Source organism: Spermophilus citellus, assembly GCF_964194105.1.
Source record: "Spermophilus citellus genome assembly, chromosome: 5".
In the NCBI taxonomy this organism is placed as follows: domain Eukaryota; kingdom Metazoa; phylum Chordata; class Mammalia; order Rodentia; family Sciuridae; genus Spermophilus; species Spermophilus citellus.
The window spans coordinates 75,557,423-75,579,565 of record NC_138186.1 but is presented as its reverse complement, the minus strand read 5'-3'; the positions used below and the strand labels follow the sequence as shown (position 1 = coordinate 75,579,565).

At 36.3% G+C, this 22,143-nt stretch overlaps 1 protein-coding gene across 1 annotated transcript in view; it reads left to right on the top strand.

Moving 5' to 3' along the window:
• EYS (eyes shut homolog) overlaps positions 1-22,143 on the top strand; it is a gene marked incomplete at its 5' end in the record, with an annotated part of 1,607,607 nt that overhangs the window by 1,519,852 nt on the left and 65,612 nt on the right. The window contains 1 exon segment of the mRNA XM_081294994.1: positions 13,050-13,232. Coding sequence (XP_081151120.1) covers positions 13,050-13,232 — 183 coding nt within the window.

Genomic DNA, 22,143 nt, shown 5'->3' with positions numbered 1-22,143 from the left:
GGGCTGAGGGAGTAAGGTAGAGAAAGAGGATATACTAGGGAATGAAATCAACTGAATTATGTTCTTTGCACATGAGTAGATAACAATGAATCCCATTTTTATGGATAGTTATAATGTGCCAATAAAAAAAATAAGAATTTGGACTACATTCTCACATACAAAAAAAAACTCACTCAAAGTATACCATAGACTTAAATGTAAGAGCCAAAACTAAAAAAATAAAGATATAAATATGTGTATAAGAACGTCTCACTGGGCTTCCAGCAGAAACAAAATAATTTAGATGGGCACCTAGCATCTGGAACATAGTAGGTGCCATAATTACTATTTTCCTATCTTTGTTGCACAAAGAAATGTATTTGTACCCTTATGTCTTAAAAATGATAGCTTAAAAAGCCAAAATTTCACTAAACTCAAATGATGACCCACTCCAACCTCAACATTTAATACCTAAAAATTCACTGGCACGAAGAAACGCTTCAGTGAGAAATGAGAAAAATGTTCAAACCAAACCACTTATGGAATAGTCTATAATAGGAATTGTATTTCATGATAATAAACTATAAACCTGCAATATTTAATCCAATATAAACTTGCACATTTTATGTAATGTGAATTGTAGAAGTGTATGAAAATTTTATCATTCTCAGAGTTTATGCCATAAACTGTAATACAATGCAAATATTGCAATGTGAAGCTGTATGTACCCAGCTTTTTTGTTTGTTTGTTTGTTTTGTTTTGTTTTGTTGACTGCACAATAGCCTCTCGATATCTGCTTTAGAGTCAAGCAATTACTTTGAACAGCCAGAAGATGGCACTAGTTTCTAAGAATTATGCAGCTAGACAAACATGCGCTGCTTTGGATTCTGGTCATTTGTTGCTCCTTTTACTGGTAGGAAGCATGACACTGTGCATTTTCATCAGTCTTCTGTCCCAGTGTAAAATTCTGTTTGTTCTTAAGTCTTCTATGACAATTAGAGAAGAATGGTAGGAATTAAATATCTATGTAGAATACCTGAACAACGTAATATAAGCAAAAATTGGCAAAAACAGATATTAATTTTGTGTTTTTACTGTTGGGTACATTGAATACTGTATATCCATTTGAATAGAGAGTTTGATTTATTCATGTACTGAGTGTCTTTATCTTGGTTCAGAAGGAAAAAAATTGAGTGTGTTTTCTGTATATGCCTTTTTCACTCATAATTTTTAGCCAGGTCTCAGGAGATAGTCACTTTGATTCCCCTTTAAATGAAAATCATATTTGTAAGTTAGCACATTTTATTTCCAAATGATTTTACTGAACAGTTTGGAATAACATCCCACAAGGGTATGGTTTTAGTTCAATAGCTAAAATAGAAACAACAAAGACAATGGTTGCACCCGTGGTTTTATAACCTAATTGCATTTGAGCAGGATACTGAACAAAACCCATTTCTAAGTTATTAAGGAGAAGCAAAGAATAAAGAGAGAATAAACATGTTTATACTCAAACCTACAAAGAAAAGCTGGAAAGGCCAGCAGTGATCTTATGTTTTTACAAATTTATCCATCTGCCTAAGGGTAGATTAATTTTCCTGGCAAAGTTAAATGTATATTTTGAGGTATGATATGCTGCTGAACGCCATGCTTGGAAAACTGGCATTCCAGAGCCTTTCAAAATCAGCAGTTTCTGGGGGGGGGGGGCGGCGGGAATCTATCCACCATCTGCTTGTTTCATTAAAATACAAAATAGAGAAGGAAGAACTGAATTGGATTTTCACTATCTCAGCGCTCCCTGGTGTCCACTCTATTGAGGCTATATACAGCAGCCTGTGTAGAAAACAGAATCCAAATAAAAACCAACCCCTTTTTTTTTCTTTCAGCCTTTTTTATCTGTATAAAATTAGAGAAATGGACTTTATTTCAAAAATTACATTTAGACAAGACAGCCTACCCTGAAAAGTTTTGATATTTTCTAGTATTCTTTTTTGATGAAATTGTTTCAAATCAAGATTGTAAATTTTAGAATAAGGGTATTATAAATATATTTTGTCATGTAACAGCCATTTTTTTTCTGTCGAAAACAATCCTGCAATACCAGCAGATCAGGAGGCTGAAGCAGGAGGATCAAAATTCAAAGCCAACCTCACCAAAAGGGAATCACTAAGCAACTCAGTAAAACCCTGTTGATAAATAAAATACAAAATAGGGCTGAGGGTGTGGCTTAGTGGTTGAGCGCCCCGAGTTCAATCTCTAATATCCCCCCCCCCAAAAAAAAAAACTATCAAGAACCAACCACACTGGCACATACCTGTAATCCCAACTTCTGGGGGTGGGGAGTGGGGTGTGTTGAAACAGCAAGATGGCAAGCATTTGCAACATACCAAGACACTGTATCAAAAGTAAAAATAGAAATTGTGCAGTTGTAGCTCAGTGGTAGAGACTCCCTGGATTCAATCCCCAGTACTAAAAATAGAAGAAAAAATGCCTATCAATTGCCTGAAGAAATAAATTTAGTATTTTTAGTTTACCAGCTTAAAAAGACTCTATAGTTAGGCGTAGTGTTGCATACCTGTAATACCAGCAGCTCAGGAGGCTAAAGCGGGAAGATCACAAGTTCAAAGCCAGACTCAGCAATTTGGTGAGGCTGTAAGCAATTTAGAAAGACCCTGTCTTAAAATAAAAATGTTTTTAAAAAAGGGTTGGGGATGTGGCTCAGTGGTTAAATGCCCCTGGGTGGTCCAATCCCTAGTGTATATACACACACACAAACACACACACACACACACACACATACACACACACTAGTCCAATATTAGAAAGAAACCAATATTTATAAAATAAAATTTATAAAGATGCATCTATACAACTTGATTATGATAAACAACTAATTTGTCAAGGTGGGGGTTCCTATGCTTTGGTTTTCAGAACCAGTGTGTAACATATTATCTGAATTTGTGCCAAGACCAGAAAAAAATAAGATTTCAATATTATGGCAAAAATCCAGAAATAGCCTTGTTCTTTAGAGGCAAATGACTAGGAAAATGAAAAAAAAAAAAGGCATGAAAAAAATAAGCCCTGGTGATGGTATAGAAATTTTGTTTCTCAATTTCATCTAATATCTCCAATCAATCATGTAAGAAAGAATATTCATGTAAGTACAGAAAAGTTCCCTTAGTTCTGTAAGAGCAGAATAGTGAAGATACTAGGTAAGCAAGGACAACAGAAAAATAATATATAAATAACATCACTATACCCTAAACACTACGATAAACCCTTTACTTGTGTCCATCCAACTATTTGATAAATATATATCCTATGCTCAAGTGAACCAAACACTGTTGCCTGACCTGGAATTCAGGAAAGACAGGCAAGCCCTCTGCTCTAGTGGAACCTGAAATGTAAATGAGGAAAGAAACAATAAAAAGTTTTAAAGAAAAGTAGCATATAATAGACTTAGGTAAGTAAAGCAGGTTAAGGAACTAGAGAGCCGTGGAGGTAAGAAGGGATGCATAGTTAAATAGAATAGTCATAGTCGGGGGAGACTCCTTTGAAAAGAAGACACTTAGGAGAGTCTTGAAGGAAGTTAAAGAAGGAGCTATGTACCTTTTAGGGAGAATGTTTCAGGGGTTGGAAAAAGCAAGAGTAGAAGCCTTGATCTAGGAGTATGCTAGGTTTGTTTGAGAAACAAAATGAAATTGACATGGTTGGAACAGAGTGAGCAAAATGAAATGAGAGTAAGGAGCTTTTAACTTAATTCAAACTTTACAGGAAAACACTGCAGGATTTTTAAATATAAAATTTTTATTTTTGTGGTATATATATTCAATGGAATATTGCTCAGCTTTAAAGAAGAATGAAATTATGGCATTTACTGGTAAATGGATGAAGTTGGAGAATATCATGCTAAGTGAAATAACCCAATCCCAAAAAACCAAAGGTCCAATGTTTTCTCTAATATGTGGATGCTAATTCATAGTAAGATGGCAGGGGGTGGGGGAGCACTAGAGAAGAATAGAGTTACCTTAGATTAGGTGGAGGGAAGTGAAGGGAGGAAAGGGAAGGGGCTGTGGGGATAGAAAGGATAGTAGAACGAAGCAGACATTATTGCTTTATGTCTATATATGACTTCATGACCAATGTGATTCTACAACATGTACACTCAGAAAAATGAGAAATATTATCCTATCTGTGTGTGTATCAAAGTGCATAAATGGAGTCTACTGTCATATATAACTAATTAAAACAAATTTTAAATAAAATTACTCTGACTACAAAATGGAAAGACTATAGAGGGACAACAGGCAGCGGGGACATGGTCAGAACCAAATACAGTAGTCCAGTCTAGAAAGAGTGCATTGAACTTTGGTGGCATTAATGGTAATGGGGAAAGTAGTGGGATTCGAGGTATATTTTGAAGATGGAATCAACAGGATTTAACACTTCGCTAGTTGAGGTAGAAGAGAAAGACACAATTTAAAGATGATGCCTAGTTTGGGTTCTGAGCAGAGAGGGAAGACTACAGAAGAGATTTGATTCAGAAGGCAAGGAAGGTATTGTTTCTCAGAAGATTATAGATAATCCATTATATATTATAGATCAACCATATCGCTTACCTCTGAGATACTGAATAAGATAAAAAAAGAATTAATTGAATTCAAAAAGATGGTGGTCACTTGTAATCTTAACACAAGAAGTTTCAGATAAAAATGAGGAAGATAACCTGATTTGAATGAAATCAAGAAGGAATTACACATTTTCTTTATCCATTTATCTGTTTCCCATTTTATAGGTTCTCATATTCCTGTTTCCTCTGCTGTGCAAAAGCTTTTTAATTTGATGCCATCCCATTGATAAATTTTATTTTTTAATTAAATTATTCATTTATTCTAATTTGTTACACATGATGACAGAAAGCAATTCATTTTATATTAAACAATAGAGCACAATTTTTTAAGTCACTGATTGTACACAAAGTATTTTCACACCATTAATGTCTTCATACATGTACTTAGTCTAATTCATTCCACCAACATTCCTACCCCCTTGCCCCTACCTTTCCCCTCCCTCCCCTTAGCCCTATCTAAAGTTTCTCCATTCTTCCCATGCTCCCCTTCATCACCATTATGAGTCAGCATTCTCACATCAAAGAAAACATTCGGCCTTGGGTATTTTGGGGATTGGCTCGCTTCACTTAGCATTATATTCTCCAACTCCATCCATTTACCTGCAAATGCCATGATTTTATTTTCTTTTAATGCTGAGTAATGTTCCATTGTGTATACATACCAAAGTTTTCCTATCCATTTATCTACTGAAGGGCATCTAGGTTGGTTTCATAATTTAGCTATTATGAAATTGTGCTGCTATAAACATTGATATGGCTGTGTCCCTGTAGTATGCTGTTTTTAAGTCCTTTGGGTATAAACCAAGAAGTAGGGTAGTTGGGTCAAATGGTTGTTCCATTCCAAATTTTCTGAGGAATTTCCATACTGCTTTCCAGAATGGCTGCACCAATTTTCAGTCCCACCAGCAATGTACGAGTATGCTTTTTCCCCACATCCTTGCCAATACTTATTATTGTTTATGTTTTTAATAGCTACCATTCTGACTGGAGTGAGATGAAATCTTAGAGTAGTTTTGATTTGCATTTCTCTAATTATTATAGATGTTGAACATTTTTTCATATGTTTGTTGATTGACTTTTTATCCTCTTCTGAGAAGTGTCTGTTCAGTTCCTTGGCCCATTTATTGATTGGGTTATTTGGGGTTTTTGTTTGTTTGTTTGTTTTTGGTATTGTGTTTTATATATCCTGGAGATTAGTGCTCTATCTAATGTGCTTTCGGTAAAGATTTGCTCCAATTCTGTAGGCTCTCTATTCACCTCACTGATTGTTTCTTTTGCAGAGAAGAAGCTTTTCAGTTTGAATCCATCCCATTTATTAACTCTTGGTTTCAATTCTTGTGCTATAGGAGTCATATTAAGAAAGTTGAGGCCTAATCTGACATGATGGAGATTTGGGCCTACTTTTTCTTCCATTAGGTGCAAGGTCTCTGGTTTAATTCCTAGGTCCTTTATCCACTTTGAGTTGAGTTTTTTGCATGGTGAGAGGTAAAGTCTTAATTTCATTTTGTTACATGTGGATTTCCAGTTTTCCCAGCACCATTTGTTGAAGAGGCTACCTTTTCTCCAATGTACATTTTTGGCACCTTTGTGTAATATAAGATAATTGTAGTTATGTGGGTTAGACTCTGTGTCCTCTACTCTGTGCTGTTGGTCTCCAGGTCTATTTTGGTGCCAATACAATGCTGTTTTTGTTACTATTGCTCTCTAGTATAGTTTAAGGTCTGGAATAGTAATGCCACCAGCTTCACTCTTCTTGCTAAGGATTTCTTTGTCTATTCTGGATCTCTTATTTTTCCAGATGAATTTCATGATTGCTTTTTCTATTTCTATAATGAATGTCATTTTTAAAATATTTTTATTTAAATTATTTTTTAAATATTTTTCAATTGTAGTTGGACACAATACCTTTATTTTATTTATTTATTTTTATGTGGTGCTGAGGATCAAACACAGAGCCTTACACATGCTTGGCAAGCACTGTACTGCTGAGCCACAACCTCAGCCCCTGTCATTGGGATTTTGATTGGGATTGCATTGAATTTGTATAGTGTTTTTGGTACTATGATCATTTTGACAATATTAATTCTGCCTACCCAAGAAGAAGGGAGATCTTTCCATCTTCTAAGGTCTTCTTTAATTTCTTTCTTTAGTGTGTTGTAGTTTTTATTATAGAGGTCTTTCACCTCTTTTGTTAAGTTTATTCCCAAGGTTTTTTGGGTTTTTTTTTTTTTTTGAGGCTAATGTAAATGGGGTGGTTTTCCTAGTTTCTTTTTCAGTGGATTTGTCACTGATGTACAGAAATGCCTGTGATTTGTGGGTGTTGATTTTATATTCAGATACTTTGCTGAATTTATTTATTAGTCCTAGGAGATTTCTGATGGAATGCTTTGGGTCTTCTAAGTATAGAATCATATTGTCTTGATGCCATCCCATTTATTAACTCTGGGCATTATTTCCTTAGCTTTAGGGAGCCTGTTGAAAAAGTCATTACCTTAGCCTACAGGCTACAGGGTGTTAGTCCTACATTTTCTTTTAGGAGTTTCATAGTTTCTGATCTAATTCCTGGGTCTCTTATCTATTTTGAGTTGGTTTTTGTTCATTGTGAGATATAAAGGGTCTAGTTTGACTCTTCTACATGTGTTTAACTATTTTTCCGGGCACCATTTGTTTAAAAGGCTGTCTTTTCTCCAAAGTATACTTTTGGCTCATTTGTCAAGGATCAAATGACTGTCTGTGTGGGTTTGTCTCTGTGTCTTCTATTCTATACCATCTGTCTATGTGTCTGTTTTTATACCAGTATCATACCATTTTTGTTACTATAGCTCTATGGTATAGTTTGAAGTCAGATATTGTGATGTTTTCATCATTGTTCTTTTGGCTTAGAATTGCTTTGGCTATTCTTAGTCTTTTATTCTTCCAAATTAATTTTTAGGACTGTTTTTTCTAGTTCAGTGAAAACTTTCATTGGTATTTTGATGGAGATTACATACTTTTGGCAGTATGGCCTTTTAAACAATATTAATTCTGCCTATCCAAGAACATGATAGGTATCTTTTCATCTTCTGAAGTCTTCTTTAATTTCTTTTTTCAGTGTTCTGTAGTCTTATTTGTAGAGGTTTTTACTTCCTTGATTAGATTTATTCCTAAGTTTTTTATTTTTTTGAGGCTATTGTGAATGAAATTGGGTTCCAAATTGTGCCAGAACTTGAAATGTCCTATGAGGAGTTGCAAGACACCTGTAACAATACAGTAGTTCTGTGTAAGACTGGAATTGAAACATGTAAGAAAAGCAAGCAATTAACAGAAGGAGTTTATTGTAATTTAATAGGAGGAACTAGAATGCCAGACTGTAAACAAAAATCTTTTCATGGAAAGGGTTATGCCCTTATCACTTGTTGATGAAACACTCAAATCCAAGAATTTACTCCTGATAGTATAAATTACTTAGTGCCACCCATCTAGCAGAACATATCTTCCTCCCACTGTTCTAGCAGAGTTTTCTCTAAGCAGTTGAAGTGGGAGGATATGGCTCTGTCCTCACTGATCCTTATTAATCAAAACTGAGAACAGTTAATTTGTTTCCATTCGTTGGTATCTTCACCTCCCTCCCTGCTTCCAACACCACTCAAAGACAACACGGGCTAAGTTCACAGACAGTGTTCTAACAGGTGGCTCCACACAGGTCACATAATTCAGATTGAATGAGTCATGATCCTGAAAGCCCACAGTGAGAACATGTCAGCTCACTAAATGTGCTCTAAAGGCAAATCCATGTGATTCTGTAGCTTAGCAGAAAGAATAAAGTGCTTCAATCTTAAAAAAAAAAAAAAAAAAGAATAAATGAGTGAATGATAGTAGGATTTTCAAAGAGTCAATATAGACACTCTTTAGAAGCATCTTGCAATGACCCTGAGAATAAAACAAGCCATAGCTACTAGGGAACATGGAGCAAAGGGAAGATTTTTATTTAAAATGGAGATATTCTAGCATATTTTATGTTTAAGAGGATACTTCAATACAGAATAATAACTTGGTGTCTCCTGGGAAACAGGCCTGGATTTCTGAAGTTGAACAGATGAGGAGTAGGTTCCCTACCAGGTAGACCACTCTTGGAATCAGAGGGAAGGTTCTAGAGAATGTAGACAGAAATGCAAGATTCAAGCATGGTAGAATTTGATGATAAAAGGGTATGGTAGTTCTGTCAATAGGGTTTATTTTTCTCAGTGAAATAAGTAGGTCATTTAATTAATAGGACAAGGAATATTAGATGTTCAAGTGGGGAGAATGAAACTGTTGTCATAAAGACTGGGAAAGTGACTCCACTGGGAAGCCTTAGACGATGGCAGGACTGATACAAGAGCTTTGCCCATTTGAGGCTTGAGATTAGTCAGGTATCTGTTTCCCTCCACCATGTACTTTTCTTGTTCTTCACAGAATGTTAGGCATTCTTACTACCTCATTGTACAGACAAAGAAACTAAAACAGTGAAGTGATGTACTCTGCCCATGTTTACACAGGATGGATAAAGTGGCTATTCCTGCCACCCTGGCCCCCAGCACTGAGGTACAGCAGTTCAGGTCTCCCCAAGTCAGCAGGCTTCAGGAGGCATCAGAGCACAGAGCAGAGGGAAAGAGCTTTGAAATCCCAGCTACTTGTCTATTTCCCACAGCTCAGTAGTTCAACTTGGTCACTTTTGTATGTACTTCATAATTTAAATTAAGACAAGGAACTAACTGCAGCATATTTTTTAAAACAAAAAAAAAACCATTTGTATTTAAAATAATGATGTCTTATTTCTCTGCCTTTATTGGGAAGGAGAAAAATGTTCCTTAATAAACATCCCGAAACAGGATTTTATAACCTTTCTGTGGCAATATTTCCTAAAATGTTTTCTGAAGGTATAATATAACATGTCTCAAAAAGATTATACTTTGAGGCTGTAATACAGCATTATAATACTATGGAAAATATTATGACATTCTCCCTTCACTTGAGATTCTTAGAATTTTTAATAGCCCTACATGGTGTTAATATACTTTTGACTATGCATGAAATGTTTCCAGAACATTGCTAATGACTTAGCTGCCTTCTTCCACATACCAAACAATTAATGTTTAGTTTAAGTTCCAGCAACTGCCTTCTTTCTTCCTGTTCCCAATCCATTGCTATAACTTTAAAAGAACTAGAAAATAATGCATGAGCTTACATATAGGAGTTATGAAGCAGCCAGAGATTATAAAAGAAATAAATATGCTTTTAGTAACCCCCAAATAAAATTATCTGTTAAATCTCCTAACTTGATGACTGATGCTTCCAGAAGTCTGATCTGGGTATTTGAATAATAGATTAACCACATTAAACAAATGTTACCTGGTTGAAGACCTTAAATGTCTTACTTTTAAGAAACTGCAAAGAATGATTTGTAAAATTGAAAACCTTCTTTCTCCTAATCCAGGTTAGTCCATATTCTCCTGCCCAGTTCAGCAGGATCAAGACAGTGTGTATAAAGACATAGAAGTCTGTGGGAGATGGGCTTTATGACCTTTGACACCTTCTCCTGACTCCCATTGTCCCCCATAGTGGCTCTATCATTTTATAGGCTCAGAGTTGCTGAAGAAAAAGTCCCTTGAAGTAAATCACAACTAAGAGTTTAGAGGAAGAATTTACCTGACAAGAGACACTCGGTTCTCTTTACAGTACCATTGCATGGAAGTAGAATGTGACCTGTCTGTATATTTTTTTTCTATTAGCCACAATTTTTAAAGTAAAAAGAAACAGGTGAGATTTATTTTAGTAATATAATTTATTCTGCCAGTGTTTCTTGCATATAAAAACCCCTGAAGGGCTGGGGTTGTGGCTCAGTGGCAAAGTGCTTGCCTTGCACATATGAGGCACTGGGTTCCATCCTCAGCACCACATAAAAATAAATAAACAAAATAAAGATATTGTGTCCATGTATAACTAAAACAATTTTTAAAAGCATTTTTAATAAGATAGTTCACATTCTTTTTTCATATTAAGCCCATCTCAGTCAAGCCAAGCCATGATTCAAGCCCAGATTTTAAAATTGCTGGACATGTGACAGAGTCACTCCTTTGGGCAGAGTTATTCTCAAACTTCAAATGTACTTCTTTTTGATAGGATAAAATTGTGTCTTGGATTTGATTCTGATTGATACTATCATTGATGATACATTTTTGTTAGTTAACTGTTTAAATAACACACTCTTCCTTTTTCAAAGAGTTTCTCATGAATTGTCTTGTCTTTGTGATTCTGCATAAGCTTCACTCTTGTTACATTTCTTAATATCACCAGTCTTTATTTTTATTGTGGATCAAAGGCTAGCCTTCCAGCTCTCTCCACCTATCTGAGCTCCACATTTCATCCACAGAGTGGTATTTTTCTGTTGTTTTGTTGTTGTTGTTGTTTGTTGATTGTTTTTATTTATTTTGTTTGTTTGTTTGTTTGTTTGAGACAGGATCTTACCACATTGCAGCGGCTGGCCTTGAACTTGCAATCTTCCTGTCGTGGCCTCCCCAGTAGCTGGGATTACAGGCATGCACCACTGCACCCAGCCACAGAGTAGAATTTCTAAAAAGTAATTAATCATTGCCCAACTACTTAAGGATTATAGAAAAAATATGAAGCCCTTCATGATTTGACCTCTTTCTACCTTGTTTCCTTTCCTTCCACTTTCACTTTTTATACTTCATTCTAAAATTTGCAGATTTCATGAGTTCTCTGAATACAATATGCAGTTTTAGACGTCATACCTTAAAACATGTTGCTCCTTCTACCTGAAATTATCTTTCCCCTTCACCTACCAGGTGAATTACTGCTCACAGCTGAACCTCAACTTTTAGTCCAGTACATTCTGAATAAATTTATTGGCCTGACACTAGCTGCTTAATAGAGTGTATTTTCTTATCCTGTGTCACCATCTTTGTGTCCTGTGACACAAAACACAGGATCTGACAGTAAAATACATGAGACTTTTTTATTGTCAATTTAACCTAAATGTAATAAGATCTTTAAGTAGATTCATTAATTATTAACATAAAAAAATGCTAAAATGAAACAATAAGCATTCCTCTTCTTTTTTAATATTAAAATATTGTAGAATTCTATTTTCACTGTTTTTAATGTCAAGATTGAAAGACTGTCAGTATTTTTATTCTATTTTAATATGCCTCATGTATGACTCATGTCCCCTCAATCAACCTACCCACAATACAACTGAAAGTAAGTACTTGATGGAAATAGTTTAAAACACAAACAAAATTCTTTTATTAGAAGAGCTAACATGTCTCAAAAACCGTACTTCACATTCTGGCAAGTTTTGATAAAATTACACTCACTCTATGCCATTTATCTCAAGATATAAACCAAGATTTTAACAAAATATCAAAATAAAGTATTCAGCTTATTCCACACAAATATTCTAGTTTAATATTCATATGAAACAAATAGAAATAAAATTTTCTGATAACAAGAATTATCTTTCCTGAGATAGCACAGTTACTTGCTGTATAAACAATTACTATCAGACATAAGAGTCTCTTTTGTTTTGAGCATTAGGTACCAGCATTAGGTCAAGGATATTTCTTGAGGCTTGTAAAAAATCTAGTTTTACAGCTTCCCAGGAGATCCAACATCTCTTGAGAAGAAAGAAATAACATAATGTAATCAAAAGAAGTTCTTCTTCCCTCTGTCCAGATGTCCCAGTCAATAAAAATGGATCCTAGGAAATTTCACTAATCCTGGAACACTGTCCATAAAAGACAGGGGTGGAGCTCCACATCCCCCTTCCTGTTTCTTGTGGTCCTCTTGGGGTAGGAAAATAAAAGCCAATTGAGAGTATTTATGGGGGGGGGGGGGAAGAACAATGAAAGAGGGGAATTGGATGTAAGAATAGAGGCAGGAAGAAAAGAAAAATGGCTAGCTAATAGCACTCCTCAATTAGACTCCATCTAGTACACACTAGTCCTTGAATTGCTTTGGCTCATGTAAAGGTTCAGGACTAGAGAAGCACAGTTTGTTCCAAGTCGTGAGTTTCTTTCTAAGTCATATCCAGTGTTTGGATGCCAGATCGTGTTTACCAAGCACCTGAGCAAATATGTTGACTGCCAGTGATCTTTTCTGTTTTCTAAAATTGAGTTTCTCAACACAGAGCTTTGCTTTTTAAGTAAATCTTCATTACGCAGAAAGGGTATGTGAGTGAAAGGGTTCTATGCAGGAACTAAAAACATTGCACTTCCTTTGTTATGGTTTTGAAATTCTCCTTTGAGTCACTTAGTTGCTCAATGCTGAAGGGCACTTAAGTATAATTACTGTGATAGTAAACAGACTATCCAGCCAGATGCATCGGCAAAACACAGCCTTCCTTTTATAACTACATGTACAGGTTTATTTTAATTGTTTGATTTGGGTTTTTCCACAGCTATTAATATCACTCAGCCCAGCTTCAGTGGCACGGATGCCTTTGGATACACTTCATTCCTGGCTTATTCACGGGTTTCAGACATCAGCTTCAGTTATGAATTCCACTTGAAGTTTCAGCTGGCAAACAACCACTCGGCACTGCACAACAATTTGATATTTTATACTGGACAAAAAGGCCATGGTAAGATTAAGTGACCTCTGTAGGACTTGCCTCTCTCCTTGGAGAATACTTTAATTATTCTTCAGGGACACTCTCATTGGCCATGGATGAAGACATTTGCCTAGCTGCAGCCTCCTCCTGTTTTCTAGCATGTTCCTTATAGTCTGAAGCATTCTGTGGTTCTCTGACCCTTTCTGAATTCCTGGTTCACACTAGAGCCAAACATGAAGACAGAGGCAGTGACCAAATCACAGGGGAAGTAAGTTTATTGACTTGTTCTTTTCTCTGTTTCTGTTTCCATATATGAGGAGAAAGAAGGGAAGTTCTCAGAAAGAACATGGCTTTATAGCATGTTGTGAAAAGAGAATGGGTTGAATATCCTCAGAGAAAACCTTTACAAATGAAAGGGACAAGAAATTAAGAAAGCACTTGACCTGTCACAAAGTATTCCAGTGCCTTACCATTGGTGGGAAATCAACTTAGAAGTTAAATTTGTCTTTCTTAAGTAGAAAACAGTTTTACATGTGTTAGGTCAAGGAGATGCACATTTGTTTTATTTTCAAATCTGCAACTAAGAGTAAAGAAATTAATCATTTACCTTCTCAGATGTTTTCATCTGTGAAATCAGCATATTATACAAAAAAAAAAGAACTTTCAACCATTAGTGCTTCTATTTTACTATGGAAAATAATACAGTCTGATTTTGATTTGTTTTTAACTCACTATCTCCTGATACCAAGTATGCTTTTCTGGATTAGCACATGTTTGAAAAGAGCCAAATTCTCAGTGTAGGTTATCAGCTCCCACCATATCTGAGGATGCAGAACACTTTCCCAATGTTATCCTGAACCCTAATGAGCCCTCTTAACTGGTTTCCTGCCTGTGGTGCATTCTCCACATTGTAGTAGGAATTACCTCCTAAAAAGTTTATGAGATTATGTTGGAATCCTGTTTAAAACACACCTGTGGCATTTCACTATGCTTAGAATAAAATCCAAGACTCCCTACCATATTCTCAAAGGGCCTTTAGGAGCAGACCCTGGTCTGGTTCTCAGAGTATACCAGGCCACTTGCATCATCTCTCTGCTCCCCACTACATGTCCTCTTCCTGTGCCTTGACCATCTAATGCCTTCCTGCCTTAGAGGCTTCCTGCCAGCTATTTGCTCTGTCTTGACAGTGGGCTCCACAGCCTGGCAGTGCAAACCTGTATCCAGTCTCCACCACTTATAAATTATGTCAATTGGTTTGATGTCCTAGTGCCTCAGTTTTCTGACCTGCTACTCGGGTAAAATAAAATTAATTCCCTAATAGAACTGAGAAGATTATGGGCTGGAGTTGTGGCTCAATGGTAGGTAGAATGCTCGCCTAGCATGTGCAAGGCCCTGGGTTCCATCCTCAGCACCACATATAAATAAAGGTATTCTGTGCAACTACAACTAAAAAAATAAATAAACATTTTTTTAAAATTGAGATTAGCAGATTAATACATGAGAAGCACTTAAAATAATATTGGACACAAAAGACACAGCAGCTTGACTTTTCTCTGGAAGGTTTTCTCCACCCATCTTACAAAATAGTCCTTATCCTACAAGTCAAAGTTATTTCCTATTTCCTACCTCAGCTTTTTACTTGTTTCTTTCATAAATCTCATCTCAATTTGTATTTCTTTTGTTATTTTTTATATAGTTGTTTCTTATCTTCACTACCAGAAGGGGAGTTCCATATAAATAGAGACTAAGTCAGTCTTACACAACTTCATATCCCCACACTTCAGCACAATACCTGGAACATAATTCATATTGAACAAAAGAATCGAAGAAACACAATAAGAACAAATAAAATTGAATGATATATAAGCCAACAGCACAGTTGCACAAAGGCTCCCAAAGAAAAGCCATTCTTGGGGGCTTCCAGTTCAAATGACATGTCCTCTATTAGGATTTCCTGAATGGCTGTGGTCCTCTCACCCCTCTGGTGAAGCCTTCCTTCTTCTGAACATAGTTTGTCCTGTATTTAGTGCATGAACCCTTTGTAACAGGCTACAAAGTTATAAATTTCTTTCCTCATTTATACAAAATGTATCCCAGCTAGGACTATATCACCCACAAAAACTCTTTGGTGCAATTTTAACAAGTATCTATTTAATGATTGTCAGGAGACCGGAAGTAGAGAAGAGAAAGAAAGAATTCCTACCTTTAACCCTTTTACTCTACAGGCCCTTCATTATATATGTATCAGCAGTATCCTTCCTAGTAGCTAAAAACTATCAAATAAAAAATTCAAATAAACATCAAAGACTCTGGGGATGCCTTGTTCTAAAATACATCTCCTAAATCCTTAAGGATACTCAGAGGGAGAACCCAAGCAAAGGATAAACACTTGGCCAATGAAAATACTGCCACCAGATAAATATTTTGGCATCTTCAGCTAAAGACTCCTTCAAAGTTCTCAAAATAAAGCAAAAATCTGCATTTTATAGGTTTAGAGCAGGGTTAAGTAAAGACTACATAACAAGCAGACACAGTGAACTTCCATTTTCTAATCAGTAAAAATGAGAAATCTAAGGCACACAGTTCCACATCGTACCACCTGAGGGCACAAGAATACCACGAAGAAGAAATGCAGGCTGCAGAGAGCTTTGTAAGACAGTGTTCCTCCAAGTAGGACCTCTGAACACCTGTGTCAGAATCACTGTGGGGTGCTCATTCAAACACTAAATTCAAGCCCCTCTTGAACCAAAAAGCTTTGAATTTCACCCAGCTTTTTTTTTTTTTTTTTTTTTTTTTTTGCAACTAATAATATTTGAGTATGACCACTCAAAACCTTTTGGAACCAGCTAAATTAGGCCACAAATGGGACCTCACTAAGGTAATTATTGCCCATCATATCTTATATAGAAATAATGCATCAATTTATGTAGTATAAGGTTATGAATTGAAAAAAATCATATTCCTTTAAAACATCATGACTAATATTAGCCATTCATTTGCAATTGTCTGTTCTGTTTAAAAAATGATTATTCAAGTCAGTATTTTTAACAGTGATATCTTCATATTTAGGTGTTATTGTTCAGTAATAATAGATTTATTACTACTGAAATCACCATTCCATAGGCTTCCTTTCTTTCTGTGGTAAAGAGAAAGAGCAGAAGTCCACTATATATACAACAATGTAAAATGTAAGGCAACTTTAATTTCTGATAAAACCTATAAAAATACAAGGGTCCTTAATTTTCCAACACTGATAATACTCTTTCCTGAGTCCCCCCAAAGCTAAACATTGATTGTGTCAATTTTCATCCTCATGAACTCTCTGGACAAACTATGCTTTCAAAAATTTTTAGCTTGAAAACATCTCTCCTACTTAACCTAATCCTCTTTCTATGATTCTGAAGTCTGATTTGGCATTCTTTATCTTCTCCTCCCTTTCTATCCCCTACTCCCTTATAATGTATGTCTTAGAGTTTGGCTCTTCTAGAAATAACAAGTATGTCCCATGATGGTCCACAGATGAACACATTGTCTTCCCTTCCTACCTCTCTTCTGTTTGTGATTGGCACGCAACCATTTTGCTACCCTGGGAAATGCAGGAGCTCCCTGAACTTTTCCCTCTTAGCACCTATGTCAGAATTACATTAGGGTGCTTGTTAAAACACTAATAGGCCTGCCTGAATTAAAAAAAAATGTGTTCATTTTGACAAATACTTACCAGATACCTAGATACAAAGCCTTCTTCTATGTGCTGGAGGCACACTTAGGAACAAGACAAAGTCCCTGTTTTTTTCTCTCTATTTAATCCCCCATACTCAAACACCAAGGTCTGTCCATTTTATCATGTTACTTTTTGTATTTTCTCCTTGTACCTTCATTGCTCCTGGATTATCTGCCACAAATGGTTGCAAAAGCAATCACTTCCTTTCCAGTTTCCCTGCTTAGACATGCCACTAATCCCCTCTATCCTCTATCCTATTACTACTGGAGATATTTTTAACAAGTCAGAACACATCTTTCCAGTCAACCTGGATCATAAAACATCACCTAAGCTCTTTGGTAATAAAGATGTCTATCCAGCACCTGTCCATTCGCACCATCTCTTCTTCCTTCATTCACCCGTCACTCACCAGTATTGGCACATGGGCACATCCTGGATCCTGTCACTTTGTCCTCCATGTCTGTGTTTTGCATAGGCAGTTCCAACCTCCTGAGCCTCCCACACATCTTTTGTGTATCTCCAAAACACTTCTACCCTCAGCTCAAAGGATTGTTCTTTTTTTTTTTTTTTTGAAGTCTTTCACAATTCCAAGAATTAATTCCATAATAATTGGCTGATAACAATAATATCTTATTATACTATTTGTCTGGATCTAAAAACCAGAACCATTGCTTTCCTTCTTCATATCAATGGTGATTATCACATATAGACTACAGTTTTTGGAATAATAATAAAAACAAAAACTCATGGTCCTCCTCACAATAAAATTTAACATTGGTTTAGGGAGGGAAGATATATGTTCTTAAAATCTTGTTAACATGACATGTCAAGAACCATGTCGTGCACACACAGCATCTAGCATAACATGTAACACATTAGAAACATAAAAATCATTGTGTGAAAAGAAGGACCCAAATGAAGGAAAGGGTGAAATTCGCAAAGTAGAAATCTCATGCAGCAAGAAAGTCAGGAGATAGGCTCCTTGGATTGTGTTTCTCAGTCGTTCCCTCCCATTTCAATCAGCTGTCTACAATTAGTGCTACAGCAGTCCCACTACCATTCCCAGTTCAATTCTCTCCCATGCCAGGCCCCACTCTTGCCCAGCCCAGCAGCCAGATCCTTCCATGTGAAATTTATCATCCCACCTTCAGAGCTTCCTCTTGCTGGGATTGCCTGCCCTAGAGTTCTTCACCTCTCCCAGTACAATCCATCCACACAATGTTCTCTGATAAATTCAGGCCTCCTTATATACTTCACAAAGAATACTTGCCTGGGTAGTACTTATAGTGTACACCCCATCATTTGAAATCTGATTACATACTGTTTTGTCATGCACAATCACTACTTTGAACTATATGAAGGTACCATTTTCATAAATCAAAAGTGTTAGAATAGCAGTGATTTCATAATTTTCTCCCTCAGCAAGATTAATCTTAAACCCCTGTAAGATGAACCATGCTTCAATTTCTTTTGTATCCCCAACTGCATCATTCACATACAGGGTCCTAGATGAGAAATCAATAATGACATGTTTTATTGATTCTTTCACAACCGAAAGACTCTCTGCAGACAGAGGCTATCCTGGTTAGCTAATAATCCTGTGTAGGCACTGATTGATCTCGATGGTAGTGTAGAAGTGAGGACCCAAAGAAAGAAGGGAAGGAAGATGTGTATCACTATTTACCTGCTTGAAATGTAAGTTAGAATCTCACCTGAAACCTATATGTAACAGGTTTAATACAGTGATAGAATTTTTCAGAAAAAGAAATCTAACTTTCTGGAAACTTGATGTCTGTGCCTAAATGTTTTATGTGCATAGCTTCCCATCAGTCTCCATCATGTAGGTCTTCTGTGCTGTTGAAATTATGAAAGGTTGCCTCATATTTCATGCCAAATAATTTCTTGTTTGCTTCAAGCCCTTAGTTATTAACTGTAACAGAAATAACAGTACATAAATATAACTTGATGTTTTTCTATGGAAAAAAACATGAAATGGATGTCATCTATAGTACAGAAAAAGAAAAATGAAGTGGGGAGTGTCACAAAAAGCAATCAGCCCACGCTGTTCTTCAGAGAGCCCTGTACTGATCAGGAGAAAGGAAGATGCCTGATGAATGAGAGAGCAGTAGCCAGTTCCTCAGCAGAGCACGTCTCTCAACTCCACAGCGCTGAGGCTCCCTATAAACATATCTGACAGTGTGTGCCCATATTTGATTTTTTTTATTTTGCAACAGAAAAGCGTTCATTATTTTCTTCAGTGATCACAGGAGGAGAACTGAAAATCATGACAGTTTTCTTCCTGACAAACTCAAACTCTCAAAACTTAGTTTTTATGCAATTAAACATCCTGAACTATAATGTCAAAATTGTCTAAGTCGTTAAATAATTTGAGTTTTCAAAGACAATTTACAAAGAAGTTGAACTAATTTTCTTTACTCACTGAGAAAGATACAAACATTGTCACATTTGAACAGCACTCAGAGTTAGAAATGACAAAGATCCTTGCAAGCCCTCCCACCAGCTTTTTCTTCAGATTTACAGAAGAAATGTACATGTAAGCATCATTCAGAGAGTTACCTCAATGTCATAGGGAAATAACCAGAGCACAGAAAAAGCCAAGTGCATATCAAAGCCAAGTGCATATCGCTCAACTACAAGCCCACACTTTTTATGTTGGTTCTACCCTGCCAGCAAGGACATGTAGTTCCATCTTATGAGAATTCAAGTTCACCCACAAACTGATGCTTTCATTCCTATTTTCATGGTCTCATCTTTGACAGCAAGAGAAATTTGCCACTTTTTCTAGTCTAAGCGGTATAAAAATAAGCATCATCTGTCACACAGAAAATGTATTTTATCACATTCTTAGGTATGAATGGATACAGATCCCAGCACTGGATCTGTTATTACTAGCAATATTGCCACAGTCTTTATAGCACAGCTGTAACTCAGAACACCATTTTAATTTGGCCACTACAGTAGCCAGTTTGCATTGCATGCTTTTTAATAATTTAATTCCATGAGGCAGACATTCTATGGTATCCATTGTGCACAATGGCAAATGAAGAGACGTCATGGTCATGACTATGCCTGATTCTGATGCTTTCAAAAACCTAGAATATCTGTAATTTAATTGTGATGTTAAAGAACAAGCAGTGAAAAGGTCTGACACTATGATCAGAAGCTGTACAGATTTTACAGATCTTAAGATAAACAAAGACTGTAAATTCCTTAAAAGTTAATCTAGAATCTCAAATCTCAAGTCATTTGGCAGGGGGAGGGGATACTAGGGGTTAAACCCAGGGGCACTTTACCACTGAGCCACATCCTTCTTTATTTTTAATTTTTAGACAAGGTCTCAGTAAGTTGCTAAGGCCTAAGTTGCTAAGACTAGCCTTGAATTTGTTATCCTCCTGCCTCAGCCTCCTGAGTCACTGGGATTACAGGCATGCACCACCATACCTGGCTCTCAAGTCATCTTAATGTTGATTTAGACACTTAATATGAGAGAAAAATTATTGAAATGTCTACACTGTACCACTAAACCCATCCTGTTCTGGTAGTAAGACTTACAATCTTTTGGATCTTGTTTTACACATATCACTTTAGATATATGTTTCCATTGTATCACCTTAGTTTTGACTCTTTCACACTTATATAACTTTTCATTTGTATCTAATTTAGTTTTATTCCTAAAAACTCTTGTAGCCAGCTAAAGAGTCAACTAAAAATTGATTTAGTTTATTTTGGTGTCTCTGTGTTGGCTTCATTGTACTATAAAATCAAGAATATTTTATAAAAAGATACTTTCCTTCTTTCAGAAATCCAACGGCTTTATTAGCCCTAATACTATAATCAAATATGGCCACAAAGGGTCTGCACCCAAAAAATGATTCCCTCAGAAGGAAACTCCCATCAGTAGTTATCGGCCATTGACTGGGCAGTGTGGGAGGCTCCCAGCATCAGTCTCTGTGACTCCTCTGACATTGTCACTTCCACCTGCCACTTCCACTTGAAGGAAGAAAAAGCCATCTGACACTTATTTTATGAATCCACTTGGAAATGTCTTTTAAAAACACTTTGAGTTATTGTTAAAGACAAACTAATGGGGTTATCATTGCCATTGTTTTCAAAAGGGAGAGAAAAGGAAGGGAGCCACCACATTAGCAAAGACTCAGGGATCACACACCCATGGCCTTGACTGTTGGGGACTTTGCTCTACTCTGCAAAGTACATTATCATATTTAAAAGGATAAATTAGATTTAATACATGAAAATATTGACCACATTAGAGAAAGAGTATGAATAAATAACAAATCACACCTGTTCTTTTTCTATTAGTAAACCTGCTCTTCTAAATAAAAAAGAAAAGGATTACTGATCAGCTGAATGAGAATTACCAGTTTCTATGACGTTTAAAAATCATAACATTAACCTTTGGGTTAACTTAAGTGTGCTGAAATACACATGGATTTCGCAGCACAGCTGATATAAATGTTTGAACTCCCAATGTGCCCCCTTCCAACAATCCACGGAACCGCTCCCAAACCACTCTGAACACTTATGCAGGACCCTGGAGAGGCAGCCTCCACCTCTCCCCAAGTCAGTAGTTCTGATTTCTGAGGTAATGTAGCCTCGGTATGAACACAAGCATGTATGATCTATGATTTATAATGCATTGACCAGAATCCGTAATAGAAACAAAAGGGCAGTTGCCTTTAGAAAATCTCTCCAATACACAGGCTTGAGTTACTCCTTTTGTACATGAGTCTTAGTCTTCCTTTTGAGAATTTCATAATGAAACTATGGCTCAAACCACAAAGCTACTCTTGTCAGGCCTTCCTTCAAGTTGGAGCTAGCCAGATTTCTAATGACTGTCACTGCCATTGTATTTCTCCCCACCATAAGAATTCCACATGACTGCTACAAAGCAGACAGGGTTGCCGCAGAGATCTGCTCATTTTCTCCCTTTTTCCTTCAGATCAAGTCGGCCTGCACAATTGCTCTGAAACCTCTGGTCATATATGCCAATTAAAGCAGAGGCTAGGAAAACTGCTAATATAAACAGCACAACCTTCAGGTTTAAAAACAAACCATAAACAAAGAATCCTGTAAGCACTTCAAACTAATTTAGGGAATAAAATACCATCACAGTTAAAATCATATGCTTGTGATGCAAATATTTTGTCTTATAATACTTTGTAATATTTTGTCATGTAA